Below are 20,663 nucleotides of genomic sequence, written 5' to 3'. Positions count from 1 at the left end.
AAGGGAAATGTACAACTTGCAACTATCAAAGAAGAGCTCAGTTATAAATTTTTAAACAAGAAAATGGTGGCTCTCAAATCACTAAGGTATTTAGGTTTCAGTGGTTTCATATAGAATCGTGATGTAACTGTTTTGTTTGTGAACGTTAATATTTGTTGGAAATCACATTATTTCCAGCTGACATTTTTGATGCAAAATTTTAGATGTCCCAACGTGTAGAGCACAACGTTAAAAATATTTTTAGGAAGTATTTTGATATAAGCCAACAATTGTATATAAACATATAGAACAAATATTCAAGGGATTGTCATATACTCTTTTGCCACCTTGTGGTCAGAGGTGTATCCAAGCCCAGGCACTGTGACTGCAGTGAGGAGGGGTCTCTCCTTAGGGGGCCCCTCTGCTAGCCTACAGTCGGGTCTTTGTGAGGCAGAGATGGTGACATTTCCCCAGGACTGAGTCCAGAACCACACAGGTACTAAGCATGAAAAAGATTATGCTGACACCCCCTGCATGTGATGCAGAGCAAAAGCAACATGCAATCCGGAAAGGAATGTAAGGAAGCACAACAAAATTCTGACTTTTCCCATAAGGACTATTTTTTCTTTTTTAATGTCAAGGTGTTTCTGATATTTTTTTCTTGATTCTCTTGTTTTTGGTGCTTCTTCTCTTTCTGGTGACCTACACACTTCCTTAGGCTGACTTTTGGGGAACCCAGCCCTGATTCTGGCCTTGGGCAAGTTTGTTTGGTTCAGGGCTGTGACCAACAGCTCCTAGTAAAACACCTGGCTCTGGGTTGGAGCTGACATTTGTTGAGTGAATGATGGCAGAGCCCCCAACTTCCAGAACATGCTGGACCTTTGGGCTTCTGCAGAAAGTTGATTGGTAAGGCAGTCAGGTTACCATGGTGTCTTCAGGGGGAGACAGTCCCAGGTACACAGAGATCTAGGGCTCTTGGATGTCTGTTACTGTGTGGAGGTGGGATGCGAGTGCCTCCTGTCCTTCCACACCCACTCCATGACTTCCGTCATTTTTAGCAGCAGTAGCAGAAGCAGGATTCCTTCAGTGGGTGAGCTACTTGCAGTTCCTCTGGTTGCAGACCACAAAGGGCAGGATTTACTGGAAGGATGCTGGGGTGCTTCAAGGAATTGAAGCAAGAGTTGGCTTAGGGAGGGGAGGCACCAGGGCAGCTCTGGAGACCTCGGCTGTAGGGGAACCAGGCATCCCATCCTCCTTAAGGGCTCCCCATTCCTGACAACCAACTCCTGCTAACTCCAGGAGGCCTAGGCACCCCCCTGCCTGCAGAAAGGGGCCAGGTGGAGGGGTGAAGTCCCATGCTAACCAACGAGAACTGTGCTAAGGTATCATGAGGCAGCACAGCCCCACAAGCTGGGCAGTGTGTACTGGGCCAAGGCCAGCCATCGCCAGGACTCAGGGACTGACCCTTCTAGAAACACTCTCCCTGATCTTCCAGCACGGGCTATTTACTTCTCTGAGCCCCATTCTGACACCCACCCTGGGCTGCCCTCCCTGTAACCAGCACCTGTAGCCACTCCGACATCCCCCAGCGCGCCCAGGACCTGAGCTCAGTCTTCATGGGCCCCATCGTGCTGCTGCCCACTGCCAGCAGCTCTCAGTGGAGGAGCTCCCCTAGGCCCTCAGACTCAGGCCCGCCCCTCCCCTGCTCCCAGCTGCTAGGGCTTGAGGGTCTTGGGGTGGGGTCCTGTAGTTCAGGCCCCTCTCTCAGCCACAGGGGAGGTGCCAGCTGTAAGCATGACGTTGTTGTGCCTGGTCCTTCCTGCTGCCCAGTGTCTGCTGTGCCAGAAGGCCAGGAGCCAAACCCTCAACCCACCGGCGGCCTTGGGAGCCCGAGGAGGAGGCGAGGAGCAGGCACAGCCTCGGAAGAGCACTGATAAGATGGGCAAAGGGACGTTCCTCTTCAGGCCCAGCGGCCTTGGGAGCCCTGCCCCTGGGAATCTGGGGTCCAGGCCTGCCCCAGAATGGAGTTGGAGCTTCATCCTTATCGGGCAGGGGGGCAGAACCTGGGGTGGGAGGGGAGCCTGGGACAGGGCTGGGGGCAGGCTCAGCTGCAGAGATGATGGTCTATCGCAGCTTCTGACTGCGCTCCTCAGGACCCGGCCTCTGAGAGGACATTTCACAGCTCCAAAGACGTTTCTGGATTTGGTTACTCCTGTGTCCCTGGCCCCGCAGTGCTGGGGTAAGCTGTCTGGACCGAGCGAAGGACGAGGAGAGGGGAGGAGACAACGAAGGGGGTCGGAGCGGCGATTGGAGCCGAGAACTGGAAGCGCCTTAAAGAGACTGCGCGGTCCCCGCCCCCCTTCCCGCCAGCCTCAATGAATTAGAGCTGTGTTTCCCAAACTTGCCTGATCATAAGAATCCTCTCGGGCCCTAGTTAAAGATACAGGTTCCGGAGCACCTCCGTTCGAGATCCTGATTCAGTGGGTCTGCGGGTGGAGCCGAGGAATCTGTAATTTTAACACGCTCCCACGTGATTCTCGGGAACAAGCAAGTTTGGGAAATATTGAATTAAAGGAAACGGGGCCTGGCTGCAGAAGCGGCCTCCGCTAGGGGGCTACGGCGGGAGGATTCCCGGGGGCGTCGCCTGCTTCCGCCGCCGCCTCCAGTGAAAGTCCCTTTTGGGTCCAGCTGCCACAGCCACCACGCTCCCTCAGGCCGGGCGGGGGACACCCCAGGTCTGCGTGGCCCCCGCGCCGCCACGCCCAGTGGCCTCCCGAGCCCAGTGAGCAGGGGGAGGAGCCGCCGCCAGTGGAGGCGGAGGAGGTAGAGGAGGCGGAGACGGCCGAGACCGCGGCGGAGAAGGCGGAGAGGAAGGTGGAGGCGGAGGCGAAGGTGGAGGGGAAGGTGGAGGCGGCGGGGAAGGTGGACGCCAGCGGGAAGGTGGAGGCGGCGGGGAAGGTGGACGCCAGCGGGAAGGTGGAGCTGGCGGAGGGACCGGGCGGCCGGGTTGAGCTCAAGCTGGAGCCCGAACCCGAGCCGGTACGGGAGGCGGAGCAGGAGCCGAAGGGGGAGCCGAAGCAAGAGCTGGAGGATGAGAACCCAGCGCGGAGCGGCGGTGGCGGCGGCAGCAGCAACGAGGTTCCTCCCCCCACCCTTCCCTCCGACCCCCCGCAGCTCCCGGATCCCTCTCCGCGGCGCAGTCGTGCCCCCCGCCGCCGACCCCGGCCGCGGCCGCAGACCCGGTTCCGTACCCCGCCGCAGCCTAGGCCACGGCCCCCGCCCCGGCCCCGGCCCCGGCGCGGCCCTGGGGGCGGATGCCTGGATGTGGATTTCGCTGTGGGTCCACCAGGCTGTTCCCACGTGAACAGCTTTAAGGTGGGAGAGAACTGGAGGCAGGAACTGCGGGTGATCTACCAGTGCTTCGTGTGGTGTGGAACCCCAGAGACCAGGAAAAGCAAGGCAAAGTCGTGCATTTGCCATGTGTGCAGCACCCATCTGAACAGACTCCACTCTTGCCTGTCCTGTGTCTTCTTTGGCTGCTTCACGGAGAAACACATCCATGAGCACGCCGAGACAAAACAACACAACTTAGCTGTAGACCTTTACTATGGAGGTATATACTGCTTTATGTGTAAGGACTATGTATATGACAAAGACATTGAGCAAATTGCCAAAGAAGAGCAAGGAGAAGCTTTGAAATTACAAGCCTCCACCTCAACCGAGGTTTCTCACCAGCAGTGTTCAGTACCCCGCCTCGGTGAGAAATACCCAACCTGGGAGACAACCAAACCTGAGTTAGAACTGCTGGGACACAACCCAAGGAGAAGAAGAATCACTTCCAGTTTTACCATCGGTTTAAGAGGACTAATCAATCTTGGCAACACGTGCTTTATGAACTGTATCGTCCAGGCCCTGACCCACACTCCAATCCTGAGAGATTTTTTCCTCTCTGACAGGCACAGATGTGAAATGCCAAGTCCAGAGTTGTGTCTGGTCTGTGAGATGTCTTCACTTTTTCGGGAGTTGTATTCTGGAAACCCATCTCCTCATGTTCCCTATAAATTACTACACCTGGTATGGATACACGCACGTCATTTAGCAGGGTACAGGCAGCAGGATGCCCACGAGTTCCTCATCGCAGCGTTAGACGTCCTGCACCGGCACTGCAAAGGTGATGATGCTGGGAAGGTGGCCAACAATCCCAACCACTGTAACTGCATCATAGACCAAATCTTTACAGGTGGCCTACAGTCCGATGTCACCTGTCAAGCCTGCCATGGCGTCTCCACCACCATAGACCCATGCTGGGACATCAGTTTGGACTTGCCTGGCTCTTGCACCTCCTTTTGGCCCATGAGCCCAGGGAGGGAGAGCAGTGTGAATGGGGAAAGCCACATACCAGGAACCACCACACTCACGGACTGCTTGCGAAGGTTTACAAGGCCAGAGCACCTAGGGAGCAGTGCCAAAATCAAATGTGGTAGTTGCCAAAGCTACCAGGAATCTACCAAACAGCTCACAATGAATAAATTACCTGTTGTTGCCTGTTTTCATTTCAAACGGTTTGAACACTCAGCCAAACAGAGGCGCAAGATCACTACATTCATATCCTTTCCTCTGGAGCTGGATATGACACCGTTTATGGCCTCTAGTAAAGAGAGCAGGATGAATGGACAATTGCAGCTGCCAACCAGTAGTGGAAACGACGAGAATAAGTATTCCTTGTTTGCTGTGGTTAATCACCAAGGAACCTTGGAGAGTGGCCACTACACCAGCTTCATCCGGCACCACAAGGACCAGTGGTTCAAGTGTGATGATGCTGTCATCACCAAGGCCAGTATTAAGGACGTTCTGGACAGTGAAGGGTATTTACTGTTCTATCACAAACAGGTCCTGGAACATGAGTCAGAAAAAGTGAAAGAAATGAATACACAAGCCTACTGAATTGACACACAGACCTACCTGTAATGGAAGATGACGACACCTATACCACAACTGGCATCGATATTTAAAGGACCTACTTGCATGGCCCATGGGCCTGACAGAGTAAGAACTGAACAGTACCCAGTGTCTAAAAGGTCCTGATTGGAAGAGAAATAGAAGGGTTGGGAGAAGAGGCTCTAGTCTAAGCAGTCAATTAAAGGAAAAATAAATGGCAGGAATGCTCTGTGAGAGGAAGGCAGGAGCAGGGAGGTCCTGACACTGGTACATAGCCTATATTCCTCCAAAAGATTGTGTGGGGAAGTGTGGGGTGGGAGGGGGGTGGTGTGTGGGGGGGTGTGCCCTTGTAACCGTAAAACATCTTTCTCCATGGGTGTTTCAGCTTCAACTGACCAATCACATAACAGTTATATGTTTGGGGGGTAAAAAGAAAAGTTTATACAAATGTAGCCCATTACATATATGGGTATGAAAGCGGAAAAGTGGAGGAGGCAGGGATATCTCATTGACAAACACCTTTGCCAGTTTCTTTGTATTCGTGATTTTTTGTGCTATTAAATGCAGTATTAAAAAAATAAAAGCCCACATGGGCTAGTGAAAAAAGAAGAAATAAGGGGGCTTGTATAAGGGAGCAAATGGCTCCAATAGCAGAGAAGACAAGAAATACTGTAAGATAAGCAACCAACACAGACAGGCCTCAGCTACGAGTATCGTGTGTGTGTTTAAAAAAAAAAAAAGCTGTATGATATACTTGAGCAAATCAATGAACCTCTTTGCAAGTGTTTTCTCATCTGTACAATGCAGATAATCCCTACCTTAAAGGGTTATTGTTAAAGATTAAGTGATATAAAATGTGTCAAAGTATAAAGTAAAAGGCTTGGAACTTTGTAGGGGCTCAGTAAACATTTGTTGGGTCTGAAACTTCTTTGGACCAGGACAAGAATGTATCAGAGGTAAGGGTCAGTCCTACCTGAGACCCATGGACAGAATGGGCATACATCATGTCACATGCAGTCACACACACACACAACTCCCTCCCAAACACTGTCCACTTGGAGCCTCAAGGCAAAGGACTCCACCATTGTTCTTGTGTAGAGGGCATCACAGCTGATGTCACACCCAGGATTGGGGGGAGAATCACAATTGTCCCCAAAAGTCATTATTCTGTCCATTTGGAAGACCATCATGTTGCTTTCATGACTCAGCACCCCAGTGATGGCACTGTTAGGGCCACTAAGCTGCCAAGCTTCCACGTGAGGGTGTTTGGTGATCTTTGCCTTCCACAAGCATTATGGGTGTAGCTGTTATATTCACCTGCAGGCATAGATCAATTGAAAGACTGTTTTCCAAAGCTCGCTGGTCCACCAGCCCAGGGATATTGATGGAGCAGCTTGTTGTCCTCTTCCCTGGTTCTCACAGAAGGCAGAGTGGCTTGCAAAGAGCTAAGGCAAAACAGATGGGCTGCACCCAGGTTGAGGTAAGCACTGGTGGTTCCTTCTTTTCTTCTCAGCATCAGATACAAAAGTACCATCAGATACAAAACTAGGAAATCCTGGGGGCAGAAATGGAATGTGTATCAGGCTTATGGGGCTTGGATCCACTGGCTATGGTAAAAGGCTGGGCTTCCTAAGTCTACTTCGTGGTCCACTCATTTAGAAATACACATTTATTTAAGTGGTTGTAGGTGCATCCCCAACTAGCTCATAGGCTTTTTTTTTTCTTTGGACGGGTTGTGTCTCCTCTTGTACCCTGGGCTGCATCCTCAGCCCCTAGCACAGTTCCTGGCACATAGTAAGTAGATATTCAAAACATTTACTGGGTGGATGAATGAACCAAGACACCTTCCTTTCATAACCAAACTTTCACCAATACCCAGGGCCCATAATCCTCAGGAGAAAATGTAAAAAGTGTTATGTTTGATATCTTGTAGGATAGGGGAGATCAAAAGATGAGTGGCCTCAGATGCCACTTGGCAACTTCATGCCGGGTGTCTGACTACCTTTTGGGATGTGTTTGGTAGCCCTGCCTGGGAAGACAGCCATGCCCTCCTTCCTCATCTCGGCCACTTCCGTCAGGCATGTGCCACCAGATTCTGACTGCTTGCACAGAAATGGTCTTTTACATGTTAAAAACATTTTTATTTGGAAATGATTTTAAACTTACAGGAAAGTTGCAAAAAAAAAAAAAAAGTGTAAAGAACACCTGTATCCCCTTTACCAGATTCACCTATTGCCAACAGTTTACCTCATTTGCTTTATAGTTTGTATGTATGCTCGCGATCTCTCTCTCATATTTGGACCATATGAGGGTAAATTATATCATAGCCCTTCTATAGTACTATAGTACTTCAGCGTGCATTTCCTAAGAATAGGCATATTCTCTGCATCACAGTATAGTTAACTTCAGTAAATTTAACACTGATACAATACTATTACTCAATCTGCAATTTGTACTCCAATTTTGTCCGTTGAGATGATAATATCCTTTATAGCATTTTCCCTCTCCATCACAGGATTTGGTCTAGCGTGAGGTGTTGCTTTTAGTTATCATGTCTCTTTAGCCTCCTTTAGTCTGGAACATTTCTACAACTTTTCTTCATCTTGTATAGCATTAGCATTTTTTAGCAGAATGTTCCTCATTTTGGGTTTGTCTGATACAGAAACTGTCTTTTAAATACCCTACACTCAGGAATAGTTCTAAGAGATATGAAGGGCGCAAGACTGCTGAAGCTGACCTCCAGTCTCTACTGGTGGAAGGCACAGACCACCAGAGGGAGCAGCTGTGCCTGGCACTTCCTGATGGAAGCACGCACCTCCTCTGGAAAACACCATTGTCCCTCAGCAACAGGGGAGCCATTCAAGTCCAGCCCCATGCCCCTACCTGTCACCAACCCCCAAATTGATCCATGGCCTACTTTCAGATCACATCACTGTGGGACAGAGCAGGTATGTGTTACCTTGAGTTCAAATGGAGATTCAGTCATGTTTGAGCATGTCTGGCACATGGGCGGGCACCTCCATGGTTGGGGCCTTTAGGGGGATCAGGAGCTAACATCCTTGGTACCTTTATCAACATTCCCATGGTAGGCACAGCAGCAGTGGGTTGGGGCAGGGGAGAGGTAAGTATTTCTTAAGGTGCTTTGTGAGCAGAGTACAGAAAGATGGGACCCAGAAATAGTAAGGGAGAACATGGGAGATGCCAAAAACAGATTGGTTTGTGATCTACTGGGGACATTCAGACACAATTGGGCTATTTTACACGAGGACTGGAATTCCTGTGTAAATTCCAGATGCGGGCAAGAGCTGGCGAAATTTAAGCTAATTCTTTAACTGAAACTCCATCTATTTCCCCAAGCTGGTAAGGGTGAGGAAACTCAGTTTACATGTTGGTCTATGATCTGGGCCCAGACAGGAACAGACAAAAGCTGGGTGCTCACAACTCAGTGCCTTATCTACCTATAGAGCTCAGAACGAGGGACTGAGCAATGGGGTATTTCCCTTTCACCTGTGGCACTCGCTTCCTACAGTTTCTTGGCCTAACCAGGTTGAAAATCCAATACTACCACCTCCCATCTAAAACTTACTTCAGCCCACACTTCACGTAGATAACTGCCTTACTTCTTCCCCATCCACAGGGAATCCTGATCAGGGATGCCATCAACCAAGAGGTCTTTTTCAGTCAAGAAACAGTGGCCCCCGTATGATTCATATTGTCATAATGCAGTAGACCTGGTGCCAGGAACCTGTGTTTGCACCAAATGTATGTTCACACCCAGAAGTGAAGGCCCAGGTTCTCTGAGAGTATGAAACCCAGCATCCACAGCAGTGTGTCACAAATGCCCTGCAGGTGACCCAATACGATTTTCAATTCTTGTATTGAAGTATATCAAATATACAGGAAATACACATGTCATAAGGGCACAACTTGATGAATTTCTAGAAAATAAACACACCTCTGTAAACAACATCCAGAGCAAGATGACTTACCCATAAGTGAGGACCCCCTCCTGCTTCCTTCCACTCAATAACCTCAAAGGATAATTCCTATCCTGACTTCTTCCATTGTAGATTAGCATTACCTTTTTTTATGCCTTCTATAAATAGAATTGTTCAGTATGTATACTTTTATGTCTAGCTTCTTTTGCTCAACATTATTTTATGAGCTTCAGATATGAAGCCTTTTTGTCGAGAAAAATTATGAGGAGCATCATTATTTCTGCCTAATAAATTAGAAGTAAGAATCTCTACTCTTCCCAGTGATTTCTGACATGTTGAACCAACTAAAAAAGGACCAAGGCCACTGCAAAGTTGGACCTCAAGAGTGTCTGTAATTTCACTTGGGTACAAGAAAATGGTGGATGTTTGTTTCTAACAAGCTTATAGACACAGACAAGAGTATGGTGGTTGCCAGAGGGTAAGGTGGGTAGGAGGAGGATGAAGAAGGTAAAGGAGGTCAAATATATGGAGACAAAAGGAGACTAGACTCTGGGTGGTGAGCACACAGTGCAATATACAGATGATGTATTATAGAATTGTACACCTGAAACTTATATAATGTTATTAACCAATGTCACCCCAATAAATGTAATTAAATTTAAAAAATCCACAAAATGAAAAAACAAAACAAAACCTGGTGGATGGAAAAGAGCCTTCCAGATAAGCTTGGAATAACAAGTACCAGGAAAGTCAATCTTTGGCCCTGTTCTGTCCAAAAATCTTGGATTCCAGCACTGTTCCATCACCTCCTCAATGGGACTCTATTCTAGTAAGTTCTCAAACTTTAACTTGTATCAGAGTCACCTGGAGGGCTTGCTAATGCACAGATTGCTGGGTCCTGCCCCCAGAATTTCTGATTTCAGTAGATATGGGGTGGGGGCTTGATAATTTGCATTTCTAACACATTCCCAGGTGATGTTCATGCTTCTGGTTCTGGGATCACACTTTGAGAACCACTGATCTATTCAATTTGTTTTCACACCGTGGTATTTGGAGCCCAAGGAGGCTGTGAAGATGCCCTGGGGAGCACCTTGGAGAGCACCTTGGAGAGCAAGGGGGAGGGTAAATTGGTGAAGATCAGGAACTCTCAGCCTGACTTCAACCAGAGCAAATCCTCTCTATTTTATATGTCGGGGTTCCAAGTAATACTTAAAGACAGGGTTCTGCTACTAAAAATTTTAAAAGTTGAAAATCACTATGCTAAGGAATTTTAGAACCCCAAAGGAATGATAGATTTAAACTACATGAGGCATATCTGGAAAATAATCCAACATGCTACAGAGACCTGGCCTCATATGTTCCCTTAATCTAGATGATCCTGAGGGGAACTTAATTTCCTTGGAACTTAAAAAAGTGTGTATTTATGTGGATGGAAGCGATAATGGAAAGTGCTTAATTATAAATAAGGTGCAATATCATATGTATAAAGTATGTTTTTTTTTGCTGACAATATGGCACACTAAGATGACATGAATAAGTACCTCCCCAACTACAAACACATATTTAGCTATAATAAAAATTTTAATATATAGCTGAGATTTAAAACACAAAAAATAAAATCTCTGGAGAAACAAAAAGAAAAAATTAAAGCCAGTCTAATACTTGTAAACAGACCCTGCAAAACTCATTGCGCTATTGGTTCCAGATACCAGGCTCTAGGGACTAGGGCTTAGAGCTAGGAATCTAATGCTTAAGCAGGTACTGGCAACACAACCTCAAGTCCAACAGAGGCAGAGAACCTGCAACTGAAATCTCTGGATAAAAGCCTGTAGTAGCTTCTCTGTCCATTAAAAGGGGTTTGGAAAGTAAGCAGTGAAAAGTCTTATGCTCGCTTTGGAGCCACCTGAAGAAATAAAAACCCCAGGCCCATGTAATATGTGGATGTGGGGTCTAAATTTACCGTACTGTGTTTTATGGGAGCCATATCTGATAAATTAAAACACAAATTGAACCATTTAAACCTCAGCAAAAGCAAATACATTTTTATATTCCAGGGCACATGGAACCAACAGAAAAAGAATTATCTGCTGAAGATGTGCTTAGAAACAAACAATAAAAATGTTGTACCCTGTTTTCCTGAAAATAAAGACCAGGTCTTATATAATATAATACAATATAATATAATATAATACTGGATCTTATATTAATTTTTGCTCCAAAAGACGCATTAGAGCTGATGGCTGGCTAGGTCTTATTTTGGGGGAAACACGGTACTCGCAAAGAAATGACACACCATGCAGGAGAGTCACCCGGTTGCCACAAGGAGGAGAATTAGTACTCCCAAGAAATACTAATGAGAAGAATTACTACTCTTTTTGTTTTGTTTTGTTAGTAAAATAAGGGCATTTTCAGAAAAACAAACCGAAGAAAGTTTAGCAATAATAGACTCTCACTAAAATAACTATTGTAAGATATATTTCAAGAAAAAGGAAACTGAAATCAGAGAGCAGGGATGAATAGGAGGCAAGAAACAGTGAAAAAAATTGGTAAACATGGGGAAATCTGAATAAGCATTAAGTACATAAAACATTAATAATATTGAATAATTTGGAAGTATAAAAACAAGCTGGTACTAAAAACAATGGAGCACAAAAACATGTAAAACACGGTAGGAGACTATTAATATTTAAAGCATTCTAAGGCTCTTAAATTGTTTTGGAGGAAGGTAGTGATATTGACTGAATTTGGACCTTGTTAAGTCAAGTATGAATGTTTAAACATTTAAGAGTACGGACTTGTAGTTTCTGGCAATGGCAAGCTTGGTTATTTGATTCAACTTTCCTAGTGAAGTAATGAAATATGCTGGATAAACTCTTTCAAAACCACTTTAAAAGCATTGAAGAGCTGAGAAGACAGGGAGACTTCAAGGCCAATTTTTGGATGAAAGTTGTAACCAGACAGGTAAGTAGAATATTGGTGCACCAAGGCCATTTTATTCTGAGGGCATTTGCCTACATTGACCACCTGAGCTTTGATTCAGTGGCCACACAGGGCTAGAGGGAGAGAAGTTACGGTTCAGGGCCAACCCAAGGTAGGAGTTTAATAAGAGATCCTCTCCCACATTAAGCTGGGACCCTAAAAGGCTACATCATCTGCATAAGGGCCAAATGGAACAAAAGCTGTCCCGGCTCTCAACAATCCCAGAGAACTGTACAGAGGCTGCCTTGGCACCAAACAGAACTCACTTTCTAAAAAGGAAGGGTAGAAAAGGGGCAGAGAAGTAAAGAGAGAGAGAGAGAGAGAGAGAGAGAGAGAGAGAGAGAGAGAGAGAGAGAGAGAGAAAGAGAGAGAGAACGAGGCCACACTCCAGTCCTCAAACAGATTTGCACCTCTATCACCCATGGCCTGAATCAGCCAAGGAACTTCAAGTTATGAATTTGGTTTTAGGTGGCTCCCAGACAGGTAGTACTACATGGTGCTCGGTTTAAAAAAAAAACAAAAAAACCAGAGCCTCTGGAGGAGAATCTATTCATTCCAGGCCTCAGGGAACCCCCACAAATAAATTTTCAAGGGCAGTGACCTGAAAGCAAACTAAAACAGGCACACAAGGAAATAAGGCAACTTGAGTTAGAAACAGCAGGGGTAAGAAACAAAGGAAACAAGCCCATAAAGATTTCAGAGAATAGATTACCAGACACATATTTTGAAACAACTATGTGTATCATGTTTAAAAAATAAATTGTTAATCTGAAAACATCCAAGGGAAGAAAAATCTAAAGGAAGTGACATAGCATATTGGGAAAAAATTTAAACAGAACATCTAGAAATGAAAATTACCAGCTCAACAAATGTATCTGGCAGAAATGTGGACATAAGAAAGTTAATGAACTAGAATATAGACTTGAAGACACGATCATCCTCTCAGTATGGAGAAAGAAAAAAAAAGAAAATACAGAAGAGAAAGAAAGAGACGAGGGCACAATGAGAAAATCTAGCACACATCTGACTATAGTGTGAGAGAAAAAGAATATGGATATTAATGGAGCAGAGTCAATATTTCAAGAGAGAAAGGCTAAAAGATGTTCTAGACTTAATGACAGAAATCAATCCACACATTCAAGAAGCCCAACAAATCCTAAGTAGGATAAATAAAAAGAGATCTAACCTCAATACTGCAAAAAAACAAAGAGAAAGAGAAAATGAAGTCAGAGAAAGGTGACACATCATGTCATAGGTACAGCAACTAGACTGACAGCTGACTTGTCAACAATTACAAGATAGTGGAATGATCTTCAATTTGCTGATTGTTACCTTAGTAGTCTATACTCAGCAAAAATATTTTTTAAAGAATGAGAGTGAAATAAAGACATTTCACACAAACATTGAGATAGTTCTTCGCCAGCAGGTCCTCACTAATGGAAATTTAAGAGTGTATTGTACTGTAAGAATGCAAAGGATCTCAGGCAGAAGATTTGTGATGAATGAAAGAATGAAAATTAAAGATGATGGTAAACGTGGACAAATGTAAATTAAAATATAAAACAATAATAATCAGTGCTAGTGGGATTTGAAAAGTAATCTAGACTTGAAATACCAGACAACAATAAGCATGAGTTGCAAGAGTTAATGTAATTAAAGTGTTCTAAACTCTTGTATTATTTGAGAGGAATGTAAAGGATTTCCCCCCCTTCTTCCGCCACCCCCCCCCACTCTGGTTCAAGCCTTTGTTTTTCAGTTTAGTTGTGTACGACGCAGCTCCCTGGCCCATGCTGGTATTATGAGCCTTGCTCTTCCCCCGGCTGAGGTAGTGGGTCACTGGTTGTCGGTCTGCCACTCACAGCAGCTCACGGCAGCTCAGGGCAGCTCACAGCAGCTCAGGGCAACGCAGCTCCACGTCGAGCTGTTGTTCACAATCTTAGCTGTAGAGGGCACAGCTCACTGGCCCATGTGGGAATCGAACCCGCGACCTCGGCATTAGGAGCACAGCACTCCAACCACCTGAGCCACTGGGCAGGCCCCCCCAGGTAAAGGATTTTTTTTCACTTTAGACTTCTGTAAGGTATTATGCATATCATTATTTCTTTTTTTAAAAAAGATTTTTATTACTTTAAAAATATAGCTAGCATACAATATCATATTAGTTTCAGGTGTACACCATAGTTATTCAACATTTATATACCTAAAGAAGTGATCACCGTAAGTTCAGCAACCATCTGACACCATCCCATGCTATATTCTTGACTATATTTCCTATGCTGTACATTACACCCCCCTGACTTACTTGTTTTATACCTGGAAATTTGAACCTCTTATTCCCTTTACCTTTCCCCTCCTTTTTTAATTTTTCAATTATATTTGACATTCAATATTATTTTATATTAATTTCAGATGTACAGCATCTGGTGAGACGTTTGTACAATTTAAGAAGTGATCTCCCCGACTAGTCTAGTACCCACCTGGCACTATACATTGTCATTACCATATCATTGACTGTATTCCCTATGCTGTACTTTACATCCCCATGACTATTTTGTAACTACCAATTTGAACTTCTTAACCCTTCACCTTTTTCACCTTGCCCCCAACCCATTCCCATCTATCACCCCAACAAATCTAGTACCCATCTGACACCATACATAGTTATTACAATGTTATTGACTATATTCCTTATGCTATACCCTACATCCCCATGACTACTTTGTAACAACCAATTTGTACTTCTTAATCCCTTCCCCTTCTTTCATCCACATCTGCAAACCCCCTCCCATCTGGCAACCATCAAAATGTTCTCTGTATCTATGAGCTTGTTTCTGTTTTGTTTGTTTATTTTGTTCTTTAGATTCCACATATAAGCAAAATCACATTGCATCTGTCTTTCACTGTCTGACACACTCACAGGCAACTCAGGACAATTCCCTCCATGCTGCAGCAGAGGGCAAGAACCCATTCCCCTCCCTGGCTGAGCAATATTCCATTGTAGATACGTACCACCTCCTCTTTATCCATTCTTCCATCAATGGACACCCAGGCTGCCCCCACATCTTGGTCATTGCGAACAATGCTGCAGTGAACATAGGGATACACATGTCCCCTCGAAGTAGTGTTTGGGTTTCTTCAGTTAAAGATCCTGCAGTGGGCTTACTGGGTCCTTCTTTGTCTCTTCTTATAGCCTTTGTTTTAAGGTCTATTTTGTCTGGTATAAGTATTGCTACCCCAGATTTTGTTTGTTTGTTTGTTTTTCATTTCCATTTTCATGAAATATCTTTTTCCACCCCTTTACATTCAGTCTTTGTGTGTCTTGCAATCTGAAGTGAGTCTCCTGTAGACAACATATGCAAGGGTCTTGTTTTGTTATCCATTCAGCCCTCCTCTGTCTTTTGAGTGGAGCAGTTAATCCATTTACATTGAAAGTAATTGTTGACAGATAGGTAGCTATTGACATTTTATTCATAATTTTGATCTTTCTTTCTTTCTTTTCATCTTAAGTCTCTCTAACATTCCTTGTAATACTGGTTTGGTGATGATGAACTTCTTTAGCTTTTTCTTGTCTGGGAAGCTCTTTATCTGTCCTTCGATTCTAAAGGACAGCTGTGCTGTGTTGAGTAATCTTGGTTCTACGTCCTTGCTTTTCATCTTGTTGAATATTTTGTGCCAATCCCTTCTGGCTGCAAAGTTTCTGTTGAGAAATCAGCTGACAATTTTATGGCAGCTCCCTTGTAAGTAATTAACTACCTTTCTCTTGCTGCTTTTAAGATCCTCACTTTGTCTTTAAACTTTGTTGTTTTAATTATGATGTGTCTTGGTATGGGCCTGTGTGTGTTCATCTTGTTTGGGACTCTCTACACTTCCTGGACTTGGATGTAAATTTCCTTCATCAGGTTCAGGAAGTTTTCAGTCATTGTTTCTTCAAATATTTTCTCAATCCCTTGCTCTCTCTCTTCTCCTTCTTCTCTTCTCCTTCTGTGATGTGAGTGTTGGTATGTTTGATGCTGTCCCAGAGGTCTCTTAAACTATCATCATTTTTTTGGGGGGGGGATTCTTTTTTTGTTTTGCTGCTCCTATTGGGTGTTTTATGCTACCTTGTTTTCCAAATCACTGATTCGATCCTGTGCTTCATCTAGTCTGCTGGTGATTCCTTATAGTGCATTCTTCATTTCAGTTATTGTATTCTTCACTTCTGACTGGTTCTTTTTATGGTTTCTATGTCCTTTTTTATGCTTACTATCTCTTTGTTTAAGTTCTCACTAAGATCCTTGAGCATCCTTATAACCATTGTTTTGAATTCTGTATCTGGGAGGTTGCTAACCTCCATTTCATTTATTTTATGTTTTTGAAATTTTTATTTTTATTGGGGAAGATTGGGGAATAGTGTGTTTCTCCATGGCCCATCAGCTCCAAGTCATTGTCCTTCAATCTAGTTGAGGAGGGCACAGCTCAGCTCCAAGTCCAGTCACCATTTTCAATCTTTAGTTGCAGGGGGCACAGCCCACTATCCCATGTGGGAATTGAACTGGAAACCTTGTTGTTGAGAGCTTGCACTGTAACCAACTGAGCCATCCGACTGCCCCTCTGGAAGCTCAGTGGCATCTCTATTGTCTTCAATCTAGTTATGCAGGGTGCAGCTCATTGGCCCATGTGGAAATCAAACCAGTAGCCCTGTTGTTCAGAGCTCGCGCTCTAACCAAATGAGCCATCCAGCCTCTGTCGTTTAGTTCTTTTTCTAGAGTTTTCTCTTGTTTTTTCGTTTAGGATGTATCTCTTTGGATGTATCTCAATTTGAATGCCTCTCTATTTGTATCTATGTATTAGGTAGATCTGCTATGTTCCCCGGTCTTGGCCAGGTGGCCTTATGTAGTAGGGGTCCTGTGGGGCCCAGTGGTACAGTCTCCCTGGTCACCTGCACCAGGTGCTCCAGGAGTATGCTTTGTGAGGGTTGTGTGTGTCCTCCTGTTATAGTTCAGCTTTGGTTTCTATTGGCATGTCAGTGGGTGTGATTGACCCTCAAGCTGACTGGATGTGGGGTTTGGCCACGTTCACAATGTATAGGCTGCTGTGCAGGGCCCTTACCCCACTGAGTGGTATTTACCCCAGTGGGCTCTGGTGCCTGTTGAGGCTGCCCTTTGTGTGTGCCATTTGGGCTAATTGGGCGGTGCTCTGCTGTGATCTGAAGCCAACCTTCAAGTATGTTGGTTCTGGGGCCTCTTGCGAGGGGCTCCAGTGTAGGCCCAGGTCACCCATTGCCTGTGATTGGCCAGGGAATACCTGGTAAGAGCTCAAAGCAATCTGTATTTGTTCGATGCCTGTGCTAACCCTGGAGGTGCGTGGGAGAGGCCACGCTGCAAACCGAGGATGTCTGCCACTAGTACTGGGACTGGGGTAGCTCTGCAGAATGCCGGGACACCCTGAGGCCTGCTGCTACCTGCCAGCTCCCTTAAGGTTCAGCCACTGATAAAGCCTCCTGTGGTATGCAAGTTGGATGAGGTAGGGTCTTGGTGAGTCAGCAGGGTGGAGCAGTGGAGTTCACCAGGTCAATCAGATTCAGATTTGGCCTGTGGGGGCGGGCTCAACACAGGAAAGATGGCACCCACCTGCTGGCTTCACAGGAGGACTTAGAAGGAAAATGCCAGCTATCCTCCCCACCTCATCCTGAAGTCACAGAACTCAATCTGCCCCCCCATATGTCTCTGACAACCACTCCCCCGAGTTACTGTCCTTCTGCTGGAGCCCAAGGTGAGTGCCTGGGAGTGAGAGAGTCTGTGCACGGGCCCTTTAAGAGGACTCCTGAGTTTCTTGCTGCCTTTTGTCCCACCTGGATGGTTAGAATCGCCACTTTTTCATAGCCAGATATTGTGGAGACTTCTCTTTCCAGCATCAGTACTCTGGGATGGGGAGGCCAGTGTGGGACTGGGGTCCCTCACTCCTCTGGAGGAAACTCTGAGGCCAAGATATTCCTCCTGCTTCTCAACAGTCACACCAGAGGTTTGAAGTTAGCCAGTTCTGCATCTCCACCTCTCCTACCAGTCTTGGTGTGGCTTCTTCTTTATATCCTTAGTTATAAAAAACTTCTGTTCAGCCAGACTTCAGATGCTTCTCCAGGTGCTTTTTTTCTTTTTTTTTTTTTAAAGAGGTTGCAACTCACAGTGGCCCTTGGTGTTATTAGCACCATGCTCTAACCTACTGAGCTAATCGGCCACCCCTGATTGTTCTGTAATTTAGTTGTAATTTTAATGTGTTCATGGATGGTAGCAGGCATAGTGTTTACTCCACCATCTTGGATCTCTAAAGCATGTCTTAATAAATACCACAGCATTGGGTTTATTCAGACCACGTTCCCTGATTACAGTACAAGTTGGAAATAAAAAGCAACAATAACAACAAAATCTTTTAAAAAAAGTTCTTTGAAATGTTTGAAAACACTTTTACATAACTCTTCAGTTAAAGGAAAATCATAATGTAAATTAGAAAGTATTTAGAACTGAATGATAATATATGAGGTTGGACAATTAAGTTCGTGAACACATCCTAGAAAAAGTGCTACATACCTCATTGCTGAATGTCGTCACCTTCGAAGTACTCCTCTTTGGAAGCTATGAACTGACACCAGCACCTAGTCGACCCTTCAAAGCAGTTTTGGAACTCTTTTTCTGGAATGGCCATCAGAGCTGTTATTGTATTACCCTTGATGTCCTGAATGTCATCAAAATGTCTTTCTTTCAGATTTCCTTTATCTTTGGGCAACGAAAGAAGTTATTGGGGGCCAGATCAGGTGAGTAGGGAGGGCGTTCCAATACAGCTATTTGTTTACTGGCTCAAAACTCCCTCACAGATAGTGCCGTGTGAACTGGTGCATTGTTGTGATGCAAGAGCCATGAATTGTTGGCGAAAAGTTCAGGTCATCTAACTTTTTCATGCAGCCTTTTCAGCACTTCCAAATAGTAAGCATGGTTAACTGTTTGTCCAGTTGATACAAGTTCATAATGAATAATCCCTGTGATATCAAAAAAGGTTAACAACATCATTGCAACATGTTCGCGAACTTAATTGTCAGACCTCTTAGATATCAAAATTTGTGAGATACAATTAAAGCAGAATGTGAAGGGAACTATATGGGCCTGAGTGATTTTTATTAGGAAAGAAGACTAACATTTAATGATTTAAGCACCTAATTCAAGAAGTTAGAAAACTGACACCAAATTAAACCTAATGAAAGCAGAAGAAAAGTCATAATCTATGTAAAAATTATAAAATGATGACAAAGAAAAAAAAAGAATGCAATAGAGAAGATCAATAAAACAAAACTTGCTTCTTTGAAAAGACAAATCTCTGGCAAGACTGAATAAGAAAACAAAAGAGGAGGCACAAGTGAATAACATTAAGAGTGAACACAGGGACAACACTACAGATACAATGAAGATTTAAAAATAATTTTAAAATACTACAGCTTTCTACTAATAGATATAAAATTGACATCATAATCCCCTAAAAAAATTTCAAACAGGATTAAACACCTACATGTGAAAAACAGAACTTAAAAACCTTCAGAAGAAAATAATAAAGAATATTTTAACCTTAGGATTTTCTTTCTTTTTTTTAAATTTTTTATTGGGGAATAGTGTGTCCCTCCAGGACCCATCAGCTCCACATCAAGTTGCTGCCCTCAATCCAGTTGTGCGGGGTGCAGCCCAGCCCCAAGTCAAGTTGCTGCCTTCAATCTAGTGGAGGGCGCAGCTCACTGGCTCATGTGGGAACTGAACTGGTGACACTGGTGCTATGAGCACCATGCTCCAACCACTGAGCCAACTGGCCGCCCACCAGCAGCTCAGCTCCAAGCTCAAGCCGCCGCTTCTCACTGGCCCATGTGGGAATCCAACCAGTGACCTTGGTGTTATGAACACTGTGCTCCAACCATTCAGCCAACCGGCCGCCCAAGGATTTTCTTAAACAGAACATAAAAAGCAAAACAAACAAACAAACAAATAAGTCCAGATATAACTTAAAAACAAAAAAATCTCATTTGTTTTGTATATTGAAATTCTCTTGGTCCCTTGAAAAATTAAGTTTTAATTATTATTGCAAGAGAAAATTCTGTTGATTTTATATAAGCTATTAATTTTATGTCTAAAAGCAATTTCAAATAGTTAAATAGGGACACAGGTTGACCTATAACACTAATATTAAGAGAGAGAATATTAGCTACACAGTTTTAAGAACAGCATTATATGCTTTTTGAACTAATAGATGTGTATATTATTTCACATCATAATCCAAGGCAGTGTGATAGATATTGAATTACATAATAATTGTATTCTTTGTTAGAGTTGTTTGCATATAGAATGTTTGTAACATAAAACAAAATGAATTTAAAGAATTGTATATAATTTTATTTGCTTAATTTCATTTAGATTATAAATCTTTTGAGAAAAAGCCTTATTTGAGAATTCTTCACATCTTGTGAAGATGAAATAAAAAGCAAAATGTCATCTTTTCCATGTCAAAATTTCATGTGGTGGAAAAACTCAAAAATCACACACGACAACATTCATTATAAATCATCTTTAATTCAGACTTCACAAGGATTATAAAGAGTTGAAAGAAAAGAAGAAAGTTTCAGAGAAAACTGAAAAGCCCCCAAAACATCATATTCTTCCACTGATCTCAATTAAAAGTGAGTATTTAGTACTGAAAATGTGCACTCTAGTGAGGAGACTCTAGGAGGAGTCTAACTGCTGAAAGTGCTGGAAAATTCGTGTTATAATGTCATGCATTATAATGTCAAATTGTTAAAAGTTGATTAATAAAATTGTAACT

At 44.0% G+C, this 20,663-nt stretch overlaps 1 protein-coding gene across 1 annotated transcript; it reads left to right on the top strand.

The window, feature by feature from the left end:
- Positions 1-1,773: 1,773 nt before the first annotated feature.
- On the top strand, positions 1,774-5,808 carry USP27X (ubiquitin specific peptidase 27 X-linked). Its single transcript, XM_033095848.1, has 2 exons — positions 1,774-2,218; positions 2,606-5,808. Exons 1-2 carry the CDS (start codon positions 1,774-1,776, stop codon positions 4,921-4,923), a joined length of 2,763 nt encoding a protein of 920 aa, XP_032951739.1. The 3' UTR covers positions 4,924-5,808.
- Positions 5,809-20,663: the final 14,855 nt, after the last annotated feature.

This window comes from Rhinolophus ferrumequinum, chromosome X (assembly GCF_004115265.2).
Source record: "Rhinolophus ferrumequinum isolate MPI-CBG mRhiFer1 chromosome X, mRhiFer1_v1.p, whole genome shotgun sequence".
Taxonomy (NCBI): Eukaryota; Metazoa; Chordata; class Mammalia; order Chiroptera; family Rhinolophidae; genus Rhinolophus; species Rhinolophus ferrumequinum.
This window is presented reverse-complemented; position numbering and strand designations above follow the sequence as displayed.